At 40.6% G+C, this 18366-nt stretch overlaps 3 protein-coding genes across 4 annotated transcripts; 1 reads left to right on the top strand and 2 right to left on the bottom strand.

The window, feature by feature from the left end:
- Positions 1-271: 271 nt before the first annotated feature.
- On the bottom strand, positions 272-3058 carry thumpd1 (THUMP domain containing 1). The gene is made up of 5 exons (XM_082536227.1): positions 2550-3058; positions 1900-2071; positions 1722-1807; positions 1339-1501; positions 272-1250 (listed from the first exon to the last, which is right to left on the bottom strand). Exons 1-5 carry the CDS (start codon positions 2754-2756, stop codon positions 922-924), a joined length of 957 nt encoding a protein of 318 aa, XP_082392353.1. The 5' UTR covers positions 2757-3058; the 3' UTR covers positions 272-921.
- Positions 3059-3274: 216 nt separating this feature from the next.
- On the bottom strand, positions 3275-9452 carry eri2 (ERI1 exoribonuclease family member 2). Its single transcript, XM_082536226.1, has 9 exons — positions 9020-9452; positions 8706-8767; positions 8532-8612; positions 8312-8439; positions 8075-8231; positions 7750-7850; positions 7410-7491; positions 7239-7327; positions 3275-6496 (listed from the first exon to the last, which is right to left on the bottom strand). Exons 1-9 carry the CDS (start codon positions 9040-9042, stop codon positions 5027-5029), a joined length of 2193 nt encoding a protein of 730 aa, XP_082392352.1. The 5' UTR covers positions 9043-9452; the 3' UTR covers positions 3275-5026.
- On the top strand, positions 8401-18366 carry rexo5 (RNA exonuclease 5). Of its 2 annotated transcripts, none has more exons than XM_082536225.1 (19): positions 8401-8481; positions 10655-10927; positions 11057-11183; positions 11282-11393; positions 11580-11687; positions 12284-12372; positions 12788-12903; positions 13069-13207; positions 13461-13555; positions 13630-13732; positions 13812-13876; positions 14848-14935; positions 15151-15267; positions 15349-15486; positions 15583-15675; positions 15790-16150; positions 16239-16396; positions 17818-17927; positions 18014-18366. In XM_082536225.1, exons 2-19 carry the CDS (start codon positions 10677-10679, stop codon positions 18066-18068), a joined length of 2325 nt encoding a protein of 774 aa, XP_082392351.1. In that variant the 5' UTR covers positions 8401-8481; positions 10655-10676; the 3' UTR covers positions 18069-18366. The 2 variants fall into 2 exon arrangements, with proteins under 2 accessions (XP_082392351.1, XP_082392350.1); XM_082536224.1 differs by lacking the exon at positions 8401-8481 and adding an exon at positions 9941-10077.

Genomic DNA, 18366 nt, shown 5'->3' with positions numbered 1-18366 from the left:
AAGAAAAAACTGCACTCATATAAAATTTGTCTGTGTAACAGGTTATACTCTTCATGTATTCTGTAATAAGATGTTACTCTCTTATATGAAGTGTTTTATATTTTAAACGGTAGGTACAGCCTGGAGTATTCAAGTAGGATTATGTAGTATTCAAGACTAAAACAAACGCAAGTCTGTTTCTCCTAAAATAATTTTTAAAAGAAAACAACAGTACGCAGTATAGCTACAAATATCCATTTAGAGGGTAGCACAATTATCACGTAACAGTCAGTACTCTGGAAAATAATGTTTTATCTCCATCTTGTGGAGCACAAAAGAACTGCCAAAGAAGTATCTACACTTTCTAAGTGTAACACACCATACAGAGTTTATATGTATGCCATTTCTAACCTGCTCACTCTCCTCCACTTCGTTCTGTTTATTGTCCCAATGAGCAGAACAGAGAGCACCACGAACCAAGTAAAGGATACGTGAGGAACCAGTTAAACACACGGGCAGCAGGGACGAATATAGGAAACAAGTTACACAACAGTAAAAGGTACTAGGAGTGATGCCTGTTAACTTGAAGAAAAGTCCATTTTTAAGCGAGTAATAAAAACACACTGAAATTAAAAGTCAAATTAACCATTTAAAAGAACAAACAAACAAAAAGACAAACCAAAAACTGTGAGCAGCTACAAATAGTTTGTAACATCAATTAAAAAATTCTCCCATTTGAAATGTACAACTCAATAAAGGTGATAATGGATGCCAGATATCCCCATGAATATTAAAAAACCCCAAATATTAAATTATATTAGAATCGTTTGTGATGTTTACGGAGTTCATGATGTTGACAAATCAGTCCATTTAAAACAAAAGCACGGCACTACAAAGAAAATTAAACGGTATTTCCTCAACGATTTTCTTCAGTGTGAGCTTTCACTCCCCCCCACCTTCACCCTCATCACCCTCCCCCTTCTCTGAAACACTCGTGCCCTTATCTTCTTCGCCCTTCGTCTCTCTTCTGTCAGTCTCTCCCGCATCGGGTTTCTCCGTCTGATCGCTTGTGTCTGCGTCTGCTTTTGCTGTGGTCACGTCAGGCTTCAATATGTCGTCTTTCACCACTTCCTGAACGTTGTACTTTCTGTACAGCGTATAGTCTTTTACCACACTGAGGCAACACACTGTCTTGATGACCTCCACAATGATTGTCAGTTCAGGGTTTGTCAAATCCACTTTGTTCTTAGGGTTCATCTTCCCCACAAGGCCTGTAAAACAGTCGGATTCGAAAGGAGTTAGTTTCCTTTAGCACGGGCACCGGCAGCCATGAAAAACATGGAAAATGAACGAGCCTACCTGCGATAGATTTGATGATTTCGTCTCGCTTGTTGTGGTTGCTGTTGCGAGCCTTGAACGCAATCTGGTAGGTAGCACAGCTTGGAGTTTTGAACCAAGGCTCCAGGAAAGTGGTCAGATATTTCACCATGTCTTCCTGAAAAGCTTTGCAGGTTCCAGTTACCTGAAAGAAGAAAGAAAAAAAACCCCAAGGGTTTTACTGTTGTTGTCATAATGCATCAATATCAAATAATAGCTCATTTTAAAAGCACTATTTTAGAGCTTCAGTCATGTGAATGCTCAGATGATTCAACAACCCCTCGACTTACAGTACGGCGGCATCTCTCTATCCTGCATCAGTTCAAACGCATATGCACATCGAGACTCGCAACTAAGCTACTTACTGGCAACATTCGAAGGATGACACGTGACTTTTTCTTCTTTGTAGTATGGAGATCTGACAGGATATGATGAACCAGTTTATCAGACTCTACAGAAAAACAAAATAAAACAAAAATCAGAAAAAAAAGCCCAAACAAAAACACTGAAAGACAGACTCGCATGAACTACAAAAAGTTTTACCGATATTCTGAGTTCTGATGAAGATCACGTTGTTTGCTCCGCTGTCGAGTGCCTGGAAGCGCCTCTCCTGTTTAGTTTCTGATGCTCGCAGCTGGGCCACTTCTTTCTTCAGGGCAACATCAACATCTTCAGCCTCCTCTTCTTCACTGCTGCTCCCCGTATTTTCCTGAAGCTGTGAGCAAGAATCAAGTCAACTTTTTTGTCATATATGCACACTGCAAAACACAGAGGTTACGCTGGGCAATGCCATTCTTACTTTGTATGTTGCCTTGACACAAGTTAAATCAAAGAACTACACTAAGAGAATAATAAGCACAGAAAATTACTGAATGTAGAGCATTAAAAACACACAAAAAAGTACAAGTGATACGAAAAAGCAACATGTGTGCTTCTCGTTTTACGCATGTGGAACACGAAAGCATTTCCAGTAACGTAAAACATGAGAAAAGAAGCAATCACACGTGGAAACACCGAAACCAGCCATTTGTTCTTCACATATTCATTATAGCTTGTATGAGATCGTTGCTTTTCCCTTACTCCATTAACAGAGCAAGCTAAATCCTAGTTTAACTCAAACCATCCAGCATATTAGCCCCAAACACTGCTCGTCGGAGGCCTTTGATCCAATAATGTAAACAATGTAAACTTACCTGCTCGAGACCATAGAGCTTGTCTGCGTATTCACCGAGCAGATTCAAGGCCTCCGCCGTGCACTTTCTCTCGTTCATGTTGCATGTGATGAGGATCCCCTGCATGCCCACCTCCAGCTCCCGGGAGCCCTTCCACCGCTTGCTGTGGTGGCCGGCCATAAAGCGCTTCTTGCTCCGTTTCCTGGATTCGTTTTGCACGGCTGACATGTTTCCAGAGCGCTTTCAGATACAGAACTAAAACCGGGAGTTTGGAGGCTCACTAGCTTATCGGCTACCTGTTTTGTGTTTGTTTTGATTGTACCTCCTCGCCTGTATTAGCCGTAAGCTCAACACGAACTGTCGGAGATTTTAAACCTGCAGCAACAATATAAAAACCGAGTGAAGTTGACGGACTGGTGCAGCCTTTTCCCCCCTCACGTGCGTTCAAACCATAGCCGTTCCAAGAAAGGAGGTCTCCGTGCACGTTTGTTGGTCATCCTGTACGGCGTGTCAGGAGGGACAAAAGTCTGTGGCCGCGTGTTAAACTACGCTACTCTAGGACACCGTATCAGATTTCCAAAAAAATGACCACATTCTTAAAATAATACAAAATAACTAAAAAAAACAACAACTTCATTTACAATGTTGTCACAGTAAACATTTGTTCTTGTTCACAATCTTTTTTCTGTTAAAATTGCTATTGTACATTATATTGTTTGACAAGAAAAAGCCCCATATAGTTCTGCCGGAGGTTTGTTCCTGTTAAAAGGGAGTTTTTCCTTCCCACTGTCGCCAAAGTGCTTGCTCATAAGGGGTAATATGATTGTTGGGTTTTTCCTCTGTATCTATGAAGCGCCTTGAGGCAACTTTTGTTGTGATTTGGTGCTATATAAATAAAAATGAATTGAAATTGCATTGAATTGAATAGAACCATAGATGGTATAAAAAAAAATTATACTATCACATGTAGATTATGTGATAGTATAAAAAAAACCCTGAACACTATCTGAAAGCCACTAGAAGGCGATGCCGGTGGTTCCAAAAAAGACATCCAGCCCTATTGAAGTCTATGGAAAAATCACCATGACATGACCTCTCGAGTTTATGGGCTCAGTCACTCATTTTGGAACACATTGAATAAATAAAGTTGTCTTTTTTAAAAAATTTTGGTCATGGGATTATCTTAAAAACCACATTATTATTACCTAATGAGCTGTCAGTCAGAAGTCATTAGCCAGTGTGTGGTTTGACAGTCAGACCCGCCTTTCCTTGTCACATCTGATTTTTTGTAGTGGTGGCAACACTCAACTGGAAGCTTAAACTTCAAACTGGGACCATCTGTAACCAATAGGTTATGTCACAGTGGAAATAGTCGAGGAAATAATTATTTCAACCGCAGGTGAATCTGTAAGTTTGCTAGCTTACAAAGAAATGAACAGTCTCACATTTTTAATAATATTTTCATATTAATGGAGAGAGACAGAATTTTAACCAAACTAATTACACAACAGTTATACACTGAATTGCTTGTCATTGAGTGAATTATTTGAGCTACTAAAACTCAGCCTGAGTTCTGGCTCCTACAGATTCAAACGTGACCTGACCAATTTTTAGGACCAATGCTTCTACCAATATTTAGCGATATAAAAAGCCAATATTCTGATACATTAGCTGATATTTATTTCAAAAATGCAATACAAGCAGAATTCCCTAACATTTGTTATATGTAGTTACTTTTTCCACACTCTGCTTATACCAGCTAGTTGTTTTTGTGATATTCTAAACACCAACAGAGAAGTTGCCTTCTGGTGGTCAATACTTTCTATACTCTGTTAAAGATCATGGTTCCTCTCTACCTGCAGACAAATATAATCAACTTTATTATTATAAAAGAATTTAATGGACCCTTGATTCAAATTTAAAAATATATTTAATATAAACAACATAATAATAAATTATTTTCTCTTTTGAGTGGCCCCAGTTATTGATCAGTGTAGTAATGAATGAATCCAGTGTTTCCCAAACACATGGGCCAGGTCCCCCTGGTGTGTCTCAAAGGTTCTCCAGGTGGACCACAGTGATAACAGAAATTCAGTTTGAAATTATTAACAAGTATGTAAAGTTACAAATGTATATAAATGCCTATATTTATATAAAGAGTTAATTAAAACTGGTAATCAGAGGTGGTTAGTTTGTGATATTGATTGGCATTGATGCCATAATACTAGCCTTTCCACCAATAATACTAATGCAGGGGTAGGCAACTCAAGGCCTCGAGTGCCGGTGTCCTGCAGGTTTTAGATCGCACCCTGGGTTAACGCACCTGAATCAAATGATTAGTTCATTACCAGGCCTCTGGAGAACTTCAAGAAATGCTGAGGAGTCATTTAGCCCTTTAAATCAGCTGTGATGGATCATGGACACATCTAAAACCTCCAGGACACCGGCACTCGAGGCCTGGAGTTGCCTACCCCTGTACTAATGTATGATGGAGGATTTCAGTAGCTTTTCCTTAGCAGTGACGTGTGGGCTGGACGATGGGACACAGTGGAGTTGAGCTGACAGAGTGAAACAGAGGATCCGACAGCAGGAGCGGCCGCTGATGCGCTCTTCATCACGGCCGACTCCCACTTAAAAAACTCGCACCCTTTCTCCATCCGTCCTCCGCTGCCCGATCGGCGGACTGGGCAGCAATAAAACCCTCGACCGTGGTTTGGACCGCCGTTTGACACGACCTGACGCTTTGCACGACGACCGCACGCGCACAGTGGAGAAGTGATCTTCTGAGCTCCTCTCACAGAAATGATGGAACGGTCGGCACGAGAGGGGAGAGCGTTGGTTGACAAAGAGGAGAGGACACTGCCGTGTGAGGAAGGACGCAAGGGAGCTGTAGCTTGTTTGGCCGGCTCGGTGTAGATGGTAAAGGAGGATCTCAGAGTGTCTTTATGTTTTGGGATTTGTGTGATGGCGGGTTTGGGCCGGGCAAAGGACGTGTTGGGGGTGGAGGTTTTTTCTGGGACAAAAGGATTAGGCCTAATCGAACAGTTCTTAGTGGGAACATATGATGTTTTGTGAAGTTGGAGGGAGGTTCTAAGTCCTGTGTTGCACTGATTTGATTTACCAATGTTAACAGTTTTAGGCACAGCAAAATAAATATCTGAGGTCACTGAATGCATCGTTTCTGTTGTTGTTCTGTTGTTCATTGCTGTTAAGATACAACAATGAGATTTTTGACCTTTACTGGTAGAATCTGTGGTAATCTTTTGCATTTTAGAGCTCTTTCCAGTTGATTCTCTCATATCATCATTCAAAGTGAGCCGACTTCCTGCTGAATGTGAAGTATGCTGCTCTAACCAATCATAAGATCCACTATCAAACTCGGACATGTACTCTGCATCACATTCATCATTTGCTTCATTAACATCACCCTCCAACACCATGTCGTCATATGAGCCGCACCTCTCCTCAGTTTCCACTAAAAGCTCCGCACCCTCCTCTTTCTCCGTGGATCCTAGCATTGCTTCTGTTTTTGAGGCCCAGTTTGGTGGAGACAGATTTGAAAAGCAGCTCACGGTAGTGGAACACAGAATAAGACTGCTATTGTTATTCTGGGGAGAAACACAGTTTGTAACAACTGAGGTGGAAAGGCTAGGGGCAGCCTCTGCTGTGACTGATTTCCTGCCGTGCCTCAACAGCGGCGCCATCGTGCCGTTCAGAAGAGTCTTTGGTGAGATCAGGCTTTGACAGATTTGAGCAGATTTGTAAACGGAGCTTGGGTTTTTCTCTGTGGCAAAGTTTTGAGCAATCTCCTCGGGACATGGTTGTTTTTGACAAGCTTTGAGGGGAATTTTAAATGATGAGTGTTTGCTACGGATGACTGCATTTTTCTTTTCATTCTCATTAGGTTTTTCTTTCTTGTCTGCAGGACAGGCAGTGTTTCCAAACACTGGTTTGGCCATCACCGGGGTCTACAGGACACAGAGAAGATTTTAAATCAGTATCTGAATGGTACAACCCATTAACTATCAAATTAACTCTGGAAGCACTTCTTCTGAGTTACATAAACTATATTGCCAACAGCATTCCCTCAGCCAGCAAAATAATTGGATTTCCAAACTCAGGTTTTCCAGTTATTTCCATGGATGCAGGTGTGAAAGAATGGCCTGCACAGAGTCCTGACCTGAACCCAATAGAACACCTTTGAGATAAGTTAGTGTAGAAACTCCGAGCCAGGCCTTCTCATCCAACATCAGTGTCTGACCTTACAAATGTGATTCCAGACAACGGTCAGAAATTCCCATAAACAGTCCTAAACCCAGTGGAAAGGTTTCCCAGAAGAGCTGAAGCTATCACAGCTACAAAGGGTGAACTGACATAAAACTCTTTGGATTAAAAATGGGACGTCACTAAAGTTCATATGTGTGTGAAGGCAGACGAGCGAACACCATTGGCAATACAGTATACTTAGTTCTAATGTTGTCTTCTCTCCAAGCACACAAAATACAAACTTAAAGATATAATTTTATTAATAAATAAAATCTAAATCAGTACAACATTTTTAAAAAATGTCCACAATCAAAATGTTTTTGCACAGAGCAAATTTCCTTTATATTATTATCTTCACAGAGCTTTTAAATTTGGAAGATGATGAGGGATGCTAGGATTTCCAGAGTTGGGGTTCGTTAAGGGCGACATCGGCCGGCCACTCACCCTCTCCAGGCTCCTAGTAACCTTCATTATGCACCCATCCCTCATCATTCTTGCTGCCAGCTGAGCTGTGTTTCGGGCATCATCTAAACCTGAGAGAGAAAACAAAGAAGGGTTAGGCCGTTAGGTTGATGGTCGTGTGTAATACAGAATTATCTACACTTGGTCACATACCAGAATGTTCTCTGCCCGAAAACTGTATTCCGAGATCCTGAAGAGCTCCATTCAGGCCTTTGGGTTTCCTGTTGTAAAAAAGCTGGAAAAACAAAAAGAAGTTAGAGAAACAACCACATGAGCAGAGGTAATTAGAGTAAATCAGCTCAATTACACAGTCTGTGACATCTTAGATCTTAATAAAAATATGTACTCCTTTTACTGCATAATATATGCCTTTTTGGACTCACTTAAATCTGTATTCTAGTCTTTGTGCTTTTACCTTAAAACTGACACCCATTTAAACATTTTATGCTTAAATAAAACATACAATAAACAAAGACACCTTCGAAACTCTTACCCGGTATGTGCTTCTCAGGTCTATCCAGCTGTTGAGAACATCAGGTTTATGAAGCTGTTTGCGTTTACACTCGTACTGCAGACAAACTCCAAGATCCCAGTCTGACACCCAGCAGAGACCAAAGAACACAAATTTCAGTGCACTTTTGCTCATTTTATACCATTTAATACCTTAAATAGTCTTAAGAACTGCAGTAAATGAGCAGATTTAATGGTTCTCTATAGCTAGTTTAAAAATACAATTGAGACCCCAGTGGTTCACCAATGTCAATTCATAGCAATGCTGAGCTTACAGATGTGTAGACCAATATACTGAGAACTTTTACCTGACCACGTGAGGAAAGTACACAGCTTTTGAGACGGTCCCGAACATCTCTGGTCTTTGTTGGCAAAGGCCACTCCCATTTCGAGCTGAAGGTTTTGGAGCCAACGGCTGAACCGCGAGAGACAGATGTGAAGCGGGATCCCTGCTTCAACCTGCATCTGTACAAGAGAGAAATAAAAGTTGGTTGTAATGTAACACAGAGCATGCTGGCATTTTTAAATGTGTATGCTGCAGACACCTGTGTAATCCCAGTCAGCTCAGTGCAGAAGTCAGACAGGATGGGGTGCTCCTGGGGTTGAACATAAGTGTGAAATTCAGACTCCATCTCCCCCGTGGACGTGTTCAGCAGAACAGCAGGAAACTCGACTGCAGGGAGGAAGAAAGAAAAGATGGGCCGGTGTTAAAACAGTAAGGACATCACCCGGATGTAAACTGTGAATGTTAAATCTGCTCCTTACTAATTTCTTGGCTGCGGTTGTTTTTCTCTCTCCAGCAAGTGGACTCAAAGTCGATCACAATCAGATAAGAAAATATTTGATCTGAAAGAACCAGACAGTTTTCACAGCCATGATCCAGTGTTAAAAAAAAAAATCAACTGTCAAACAAATCCGATTTGAACGTGGCATACTCACTTGATACTACAGATTTCTTCGACACAGAGGACTTGCTCCGCTGTCTCAACAATCCTAATTCCCTGCGAAGGGACGAAGATAAAATAGTGTGTATATCGTAACAACACCTGAATTTAAAGTTTACAGTGAACCACAATTCTACTTTTAACTGAATACGCTGTCCTCGCAGATGTACTTATAGCATTTATCTAAAACAATATTGAAAAACGTAACTTGTAATCGACATAAACTTATTCGTTGCTTTCAAAACACGTTCCTTTGTTCGGTTTGTTTAGGTTAGCAGATAAGCCAGCAAACAGGCTAATTTTACTTACTTCGCCAATTTCTTTGTGGTCATAGCTGTTATTTAATTTTGCCACGGTGATGTTTCTGCGACCGTCTTTCTATGAGAAACTGTGAACTATAGCAGGAGCTTGACTTTAGCCATTAATTGAAAACTCGGGGAATTCGCGCTGTTTCTTTCAAAACGGCATCTGTAGCTCCGAGCTCGATTATTTAAGCCTGCAAGTCGGCAGGCATCACTGTAGAGTCAAAAATAGTCGAGCTTCTGTTGCCGTCTTACGATTTCTTATCAAAATAAAAGACCTCTTAACACTCAAAGCAGCTAGGTTGTTATATAGTTAACAAAAAACTGAACAAAATCTAAGACTAGATGTGTGAAAAATACTCCACTTTTGTAAAAACTTAAACAAAAATAAAAACGACTTAAAAACGTCAAATTAAACTATCAGAAACGGTTTTGTGAACTCGAAAAATGTTTAAAACAAAAAGAATAAAAACTATAGATGAAATATCCTGTTTTAGTATCTGTTTGGTAAAAACCTTATTACAACATGCTTGATGAGGCACTGACGTCGTGTATACTGAGATTGTGGTTGTCTGCATGCCTGTGAGCCAGCTGCTTTTAAAAAGTGCTGTGTTTTTATTGTAGTAACTTTGCTGATTTTCCTGAAGCTTGCCCCTGAAATATGTGCTTCATACAATAATAATTGAAAAAATTGTGAAAAATAACACTGAAACCATTAACAAATAAATCTAAACATTAAATAACAATAACTAAATTAAAACAAAGAAAATTCCCCCTGGAAACTAACTGAAACCAAGCTCAATTTTAAACAAAAAAGTCAAAATGGAATAAAAATTAAGAACTAACTAGAAAATGCTAATCTATAAACAACAATTCTGCTACATGCACATAGCCGTAGCTACTCGTGTTTTATTTTTTAAGTTACAGACAGGAAGTAGTGCTAGTACCTGTTTTTATTTGCACTTACAAGACAAAACTAGTAACACATGCTTTAGCCATGTGTTACTAACTGAAGATATTGGCAGAAACATATAATTTTGGACCAAACCGGACCTATGGCGTGTGGTATTTACACAATTTTACCCTTATTATACATCTCACGCGTATACCGGACTTCAAATTTGATTTAAACTAAAATTTCAGCTAGGTTGAGATTTCCTGTGTAACTGTGACTCTGATATAAATAAACTAACTAACCAGAAAGAGAAGAATAAGAAAGTCGTCCGCTGAACCAGCATTTATGAGCACTTTAATTTGTGAAACTGAACTTTTGTTGATAACAAATGGCTTCGCTGTGTTTTCAGTTCCCCAGCTCTGGGTAATGTGCTGTAAACGTAGCATAGTCTTTCTGTATTTTATTTTGGTTTAAACTGCCTGTCGAAAATACAGTTCAACGAACAATTACCAGCTCCAAAATTAAGTAAACATGAAAATGAAAAAGCTCACTGACAGCGTGTGATTCTTAGCTGTTTTTAATGCCCACAGCTATATTAGTAACTCTAAAGTTTGAGCTCCAGCTCTACAGAACAAGGCTGCATTGCTCTGCACTTATTTGAACCTACAAACATTGCACATTTAAAAAGGAGCATCAGTAAATCTTAGCTCTACCCAAACTGAAATATGTTTTTGGTTTGCCTTCCAGTGTAAATATAATTGGCTGGAACATGGAGTCTTCCACAGTTGCAAAGTGCAAAGCAAAGAAAAGGAAAAACAGCACCCACACAGCTCAGGAGGAGGCTAAGAGATTTAAAACTGAACAGCGAGATGATGAGGTGCTGCAGTGTGGACCTGCCTCTTGCTTGCCAAGGGTTTCGATATTGCCTGACTGCCTTCAGCAACCGATCGCCCTGAATGAACTGACAGAGCTGCTGCAGTATGCCGCTCTCGGGAAAGCAGGTGGCATCAAAAAGCCCAGGTAACAGCTGCAGTAGTAATGTGTTATCTACCCCATCAGCTGGTGTCAAAGAGTCCTCAGTAACTCATACTGTGCCGTTATACTCACATAATAATAATAATTTAAAATGTGTTTTTTTCTGTCTACCAGCTGGTGCTGTCTCCGCCATCACAGAAGGGTTAAAGGTGTAAATGTTGTGATTGTGGAGGACCTGACACAGAATCACTTTTACAAACACTACCTCTGTCTGCAGCACCTCAGGACCAGCTACACTTCTGTAAGAGGGAAAATAAACACGGCAAATCAAATTATTTATGAGTGAAGTCATATTCGTAGCACTTTAGCAAAAAAATAAATAAATCTTACTTTTTTTAGAGGGTCACCTTCACGCCATCATCTGTAGATGTAGTATCTGGAATCTTTTCCAGTCAAGTTCCCAAACAGGACAGTTTGTCTGTCTCCAAACCAGATGAGGAACTGCAGGAAGGTGAGAATCATGTGATGGATGATGGATTCATTTAGCTCCTATTATCTTTTCTTATTAATATTCATCATATTATTATACTGTAACATTAAGTGAAGAATATTCGATCTCTCTGGTGTTTTTGAGTTTTCATGTAAGGTTTTTGCTCTTCTCTGTACCTGTGTTCACTTTTTCTGTGCACTGGTGCAGCGATGAAGAACCACCCAATCATCACTGTGTTTGGGACCGAGAGGAGAGGACTCACAGCATATGTTCTCACAGAGGATGAGATGATCAAGAATAACTACCCTGTTAAAGGTAAGAATTTTTCTCTTTGTAATATTGTGTCAACTAAGAGTTGACACAATATTACAAATATTACATTTGGTAATAAAAAAAAAATCATGAAATAAGAGATGAGAGGGATCTTTTTTCTGTCGATGCATTTTTTTAATGTTGTCATGGCCATCCAACAAAAAGGAAAAGAAAAATAGATGTTCATACTGGGATCAATCACAATTGTTTCTGTTTTCCATCCTTTTTTTTAATTGCCACTTGGCTTCTTCTTGTTTCTATCTAACACTTTTCTACTCCCAAGGTGCTTTTTACTACAAGCCGTAGCAACCCATTCATACAGAGCTTTATTCTGTGCTCCTGAGCACTGATCTCTGAAGGATCAGGGCCCATTTGGGGTTTAGTGTGTTAAAACAGTAATCTGATATTTTTTAAACTATATCTTGTGACAAAATTACCAAATATTAGATGGAAAAATAAAATAAGCCAACCTGGGGCATTTCAACATGAGTGCTGAGTGGCGAGATTTACTTTGAGCTTTGACCTTGAATATGAGTGGTATGGTGTTGTGTGGGCTCAGCGTCTCCTCCTCACCTGTTGGTTTATTTGTTTTCAAACAGGAATGCCCGGCTTTGAGGAATTTGTGTGTACAAACTGCGCTGACTGTGTGACTGACAGCAGCCCCCTCTTTGGAATCGACTGTGAAATGGTGAGAGACTAAAATATTTTGTCACTTCCCATTTTCCACGATGGAATCAGGTGGCATCACAGAGGTGCAGCTGACAGCTAACAACCTGTACGGCGCTATATTGTGTGGCTGATTTTTGACTTACCCAACACTTTTGAAAACCAGATCCCAGATTAAAAATAAACAAACAAACAAAAAAAAACTGTAGCACTATGTCCATTTCTTTGCCCAGTGTTTCCCAGCAGGGCAGTGTGCCTCTGTAAATAGGAAGCTTCCACTCACATGCCTGTGTTAGCATCTCATTGACTATGCCTATGATAACAACTGCAGCACAAAAGGTTACATCCATAACATCGATTTGTAGCTTTTTTCCTGCAATTTTTAGTATGATTGAGTTTTTGCATTCACTCACTGTTATGTTTATTTTATGTTTCAGTGTGTAACAAAAGATGGAAAAGAGCTAACTCGAGTTTCTCTGGTGGACGGTGATGGGAAGTGTTTAATGGATGAGCTGGTGAAACCTCCGAACCACATTCTCAACTACTGTACCAAGTACACACGCTTTTTTATGGTCTCGAGTTTTAATAAATTGTTAAGAGTCACATTATGTTTGTACAGGAATCTGTGTCAGTCAGTGTCATATGTTACATCTTATAGAAACATATTCATTGTTCTGTCTGAAATTCTTTCTCCAACACTGCTCGTATCTCCTGATAGATTCTCTGGTATCACACCTGCGATGTTGCAACGAGTAACAACGACTCTGCAGGATGTTCAAGAAATGCTTATTAGGATTTTGCCACATGAGGCAGTTCTGGTGGGCCATTCTCTTGAACATGACCTCATAGCTTTGAAAGTGAGTGATTTCTTTCAAACCTTCTGATGAAGTCATGGCTCACAAAAACAAAATATTAAAACAAAACACTGTGTGCAGGATATTGGCAGCTTTTTAACATTTATCAGAAATGTTAGAACATGATCATCTTGACTCGGCTGAAATAGTACTTTATTCCAGCAGTAATCATGTCCTGTAATTTCAGAGAAAATATCTTAAAAGAAATACTTCAGTTTTGTCATTAACATGAACTGCGTCTGTGCCCGCCCCGCAGCTCATCCACAAGCATGTAATTGACACGTCACTGCTGTACAAGAGGGAGTGTGGGCGAAGGTATAAGCTCAAGGTTCTGACTGGGATCATACTGAAGTGAGTTCTCGTGTTATCTCTAAATATTTCTGTCCCACTGTGATCGATAACCTAATTTTCCACTCGTATCTCAGGAGGAAAATACAAACAGAAGATATGTTGGGTCATCATCCAACTGAGGATGCTCTGGCAGCCCTAGAGCTGGCCCAGTACTTTATCAAAACAGGACCTCGCCAGGTAGGAAATCATATTTGGAAAAGCACACACACACTCACACACACAGGAATAATCTAACATTTCCTTTGCTTACTGTCAGGTTTTAGAGATTCACTGGAAGGCGCTGTGGAGAGAAACAAGAGAGGAGCCCTCACAGAGTCACAGGTACAACAGTCTCTATATTGTTAGCGTGCAGGTCAGTCTGTAACTTGTGTTTGGGTAACCTTAAAAAGAAAAAAAAAAAACATGGGTCTGACTAAAAACGTAAAACACAGTGATCCACTAAGCCATGCTGGGATTACTCATCCAGTCTTTCTTCCTTCTCGTCATGTGTAAACCCCACACACAGCAGAGGGTGTGGGTTTTCTTATAGCCAGGCATTAACAAATTATAAAGTGACCTGATGTAACCTGTAGGTGGAGCAGGTCAGAAAATTAACCTTACTGCGCTCAGATGCTGCCATTATATATAATTTAAGGTCAAATAACTTAAATGACCCTGCTTGTCATTTACTGAGAGAGAGAAGGAGAAAACCCTGAACGAATAAACTCAATCTGCTGCATTCAGCTTCAAGGTGATCGCTGGAGTGGGTGAAACGGAGGAGAAGTGGATGAAATGGAATTGTAGAATAACAAATGTCACTTTAGTGTTGCAGGTCAGGTCAAGTAGTTAATGTCCACATATTTTGGAGGTCTGCTGGGGTGGATTGTCTCATGTTTGCTCTGAGCTGAGTGAACTGTGTCTTTGTCCGGGTTTTTTTAACCTTCAAGTTAAGGCAGTGCATTGCACACCTGAAAATTAAGCACTTGAAGAAATGTAGGTTTTAAAACAGGATGTAAACCTCCTGCAGTAAGCATGTAGGAACTGACCCATGTGACCCACTGTGTTATCTTCAGAGGTATTTAACACACTGTGAAACTATTTGCAATCGGCCTCCTGATCTCTGTAATCTGTTTTTGTCTTGTTTTGGATCTCTTTCCATCCAGTGGCCTCAGCTACCAGCTAAGACTGACCAACTTTATGAAAGTCTGAAATGAGAAAACAAATTTAGGCATTAAAGTCGTCTCAGAATACTGTGGATGGATTGAGTTGTTCACCTGCTGCTGACAGGTCCTCTGTCTTTCCTTCTTGTGCAGGTTTTCTGACGTGCTACACGCACTTGGACGTTCAGTAGCCTTTTTAGGAAAAGATTCCAGTCACAAGCAGTGTAACTCAGACAAAGAGGTAAGAAGTAAGGTGATGTCTCTTGTGTCTGTAATGAAACACTCGACTGAACCCCCCAAAAGCTTTTTAGACGTTACTGACTCCTTCTCCAGTACATGTGAAAGTATTGGTTCATTGTTTTTCTTTCATATTTACCCTCACTTTCCTCTTGTAAACTCTTCCTGCTTTGCTTCTGCCCAATTACACCTAACTCATTATGCACCGCCCCCCTCCAGGTGCTTAAATCTTTCCGAAATCTGAAAACGCAGCCGTTCTTCTCCGTCCTTCAGTTTTCCACCTTGTCAAACCATCTGAAGAGTTACTTCCCTCATCAGGAGCGGCACCATCAGATGGTGAGGCTTTTCGCCAGCGCTTTGTATCATTTTGAAGACATTCGCTTGCTTGTATTTACTCTGTCTATTTATTCCCTGCAGACTTGCTCAAGACTTCAGGACATGTGCGTAGTGTTTGCTGGGCCGTTCCCCACAGGCTTCTCTGACGGAGACGTGAAGCAGCTGTTTAGTTTCTGCGGAGCCGTTCGAAAAGTCAAGATGTTGAACACAGTGGTCAGGGTGTGCATCGCTTTCATTGTTTCACCAATTCGCTATAAAACCAGAGCTGCGAAATTCTTCACCGTTGCTTGAATGCTTAAGTGTTTGATCTCCCAGGTACACGCAGAGATTGAGTTTGAGTTGCTGGAGGGAGCGATGCTGGCGGTAAAAACTCTGAATGGCCTTAATGTGCTCGGGCAGAGTATAAAGGTAGCTCTCTTCCTTTTCCTTTTTTTCCCCATTTGCTTCTGTTATTTATTCCCTTTGTGCTGCAGTTAGGCCCACATTTATGCAGATTATCTCCAACTACTTGTTATTTTCTAGGTACAGAGGCCGGTGTGTGAGTCAATGCTAGATCTGGACGTGACTCTTAAAGCACTGATGGGTGACGCTCTGAATGCCCGTCACCTCTACGCTGTTAAAATGAACCACAGTATGACTGAGTGCATCAGCACTTCCACAAAAGTTAATGGGCATGCGTCAGATGCTGAATGCTTAGATGTCACTCCTGTGAAAACAGTAAACGGGCTACTTCCTGCTAAAATAAACAAATGGTTGCATCTCAATACCTCTAAATCTGAACTGTGTGAGGAGTCAGTCAGAGAGACATTTGGCCACTTTGGCACAGTTAAGAGAGTCATCCTATCTGCCAAGCCTAAAGAATCCACAGGACATGCACGCATAGGTAAGGCGAAAACTACATTTATCACGCGTTGCACGTGCTGTGTGGGACGTTTGCGTACACTTCAGAGTCTAACATGTCCGGCTGTCAGTGTTTGTGAATTCAGAGGACAGACGCGCAGCGCTCAACTCTTCTGAGGATCTGTGGAAGAAGAACTACCTCATCTGTCCATCGCTGACACCGGTCCATTTGCCTTCATGGGTTGGAGCGGAGATTAAGGAGACAACCCACAGGCACAGCAGCGCTCAGGTAACGAGTAGATTGTTCTTTTTTTTAACCCTTTATCACCCGTGTTTGACACAGGTTGCCTGGACTTGTTTCATAATTTTGGCTGTAAAAATGACAAAATAATTCTCATCTTTTTGGAACCATTTGAATTTTCTTTCTAGCCAAAAATGGTTGAGAGGGAAGCCAATCAAAAAGCTGACCTGAAAGTGAGGGGAGTTAAAACGACCTGTTTTCAGAAAGCGCGTGAACTCGGGGCCTGCTAACAGGGCAGAACTGTGAGTCATGCAAAGCTACTCCAGTCAAGTCAAGCATAAAAATGTTGATCTGGAAATGTGCACAAAAAGGTCTCATTTGAAATGTTTGGGTTTTTTTTTCCAAGGCTCTGAATTCAATACTGTTGTTTTCTTTGAACAAGTATTTCAACCATCCTGGGTCATAACGCAGTTCTGTTGTGTCATCCTATAAAAATCCCAAATAAAAAGGGAAAAAGGAAAGGCTACACCAAGAAGAAACATCACACACAGATGACTTCACTAATTAAGAATATGACCAAAAATATAATATAGTAAAGTCTTACAGAAGAATTTGAATCTGTTAGTTACTTTTATTCTTTCCTATCTGCACACTTTCTGAACGTGTGGTCAGGTTTTATTGAGTTGAAATGTGACTAGTAATTAATTTCTCCCTCCTGTGGAAAATCAAACTGATCCCAGAATTCACACAGCGTGTCAGCACCTCAAAAGAGAAAAAAGAAAACACGTCATGAATTCTAAATAACTCTGTAGAGCGCAGGGATAAAACTGCAGCCTTGAGCTCACAGTATATCAGGGTTACTCTGAGCAGAGGCCAAGTGACAGCCCCACTGGAGTTTGTTAAATTGGATTTAAGAGTACGAGAAACAGAAAGCTGGATAGTGCTGGGACCATGATTATCTTTAGATGCTTAGCTGGCACGATCTTACAAATACAGATCCCTATGGTGAGCGTGATAAGCTGCTACGTTTAACGAATGGAGTATGATGGATGTCATCATGTGGTTTCAGGATATCTCCGTGTGATTGGTTGATATAGATAGTGCTGCATTGTGTTTTTTTCTTTTATAAGAATCCAATCTCAGTATAGGTTCATTTCCTGTAATAGTTATGCTGCAATATGTTTGTGCAGATGACTGCGCCTGGCTCTGCTGGAGGTTTCTTCCTGTTAAAAGGGAGTTTTTCCTTCCCACTGTCGCCAAGGAGCTTGCTCATAGGGGAATCATATGATTGTTGGAGTTTTCTTGCAATAAAAAGCACTTTGAGGCAATTCCTGTTGTGATTTGGAGCTATAAAAATAAAATTGAATTCAATTAGGAGAGCTAAAAGCATCTTTGGTAATTACATTTTTCAGAATATTATTGATGTACAGAACATGTATAATGATGACTCTTATGTTTTATATGCGTAGGAACAGCAGATGGATGTCGTGATGAGGAAGCTAGACCGCTGCCTGCAGAAGCTCTTCAGATTCCTCCCGGCTGGCACCTTGTCTGTGGTTGTGTTGCTCGGACACGCCAGGTGAGAACCCCGCAGCGTCTCTGCCTCATTCTGCCCTCCAGTCATACATTTCTGAACCATTTCCTCCCTGTTTTTCCTCCCCCTAGCACAAATGGTCACCTTCCCGGCTTGTGTCTAATGGAAGTCAAGCAAGATTATTGAGGAGATGGAGCTGTCGGCTCCAGGATGCCTGAACCTGTGTCACCTGGATCAAATGAAATCTGTTCAGTAAAGTGAAACCTGAAGGTGTTGGGTTTTACTGAGACTTGCTCTACCTCAGGAATTGCTTTTTTAGTTTTGTGTAATGCGGCAAGTTTTTTTTATGGCCTTGAAATAATCAAAGCTGCAAACTAAGATTTGCCTTTAGTGTGTGGATCTAAATTGAAGAACTCCATACCCTAAGGGTATAATAAAAATATGATGGTTGTCATTCCATGAATAAACAATATTTATACATTAA

This window comes from Aulonocara stuartgranti (assembly GCF_965226115.1).
Source record: "Aulonocara stuartgranti genome assembly, chromosome: 6".
Classification (NCBI taxonomy): Eukaryota; Metazoa; Chordata; class Actinopteri; order Cichliformes; family Cichlidae; genus Aulonocara; species Aulonocara stuartgranti.
This window is presented reverse-complemented; position numbering and strand designations above follow the sequence as displayed.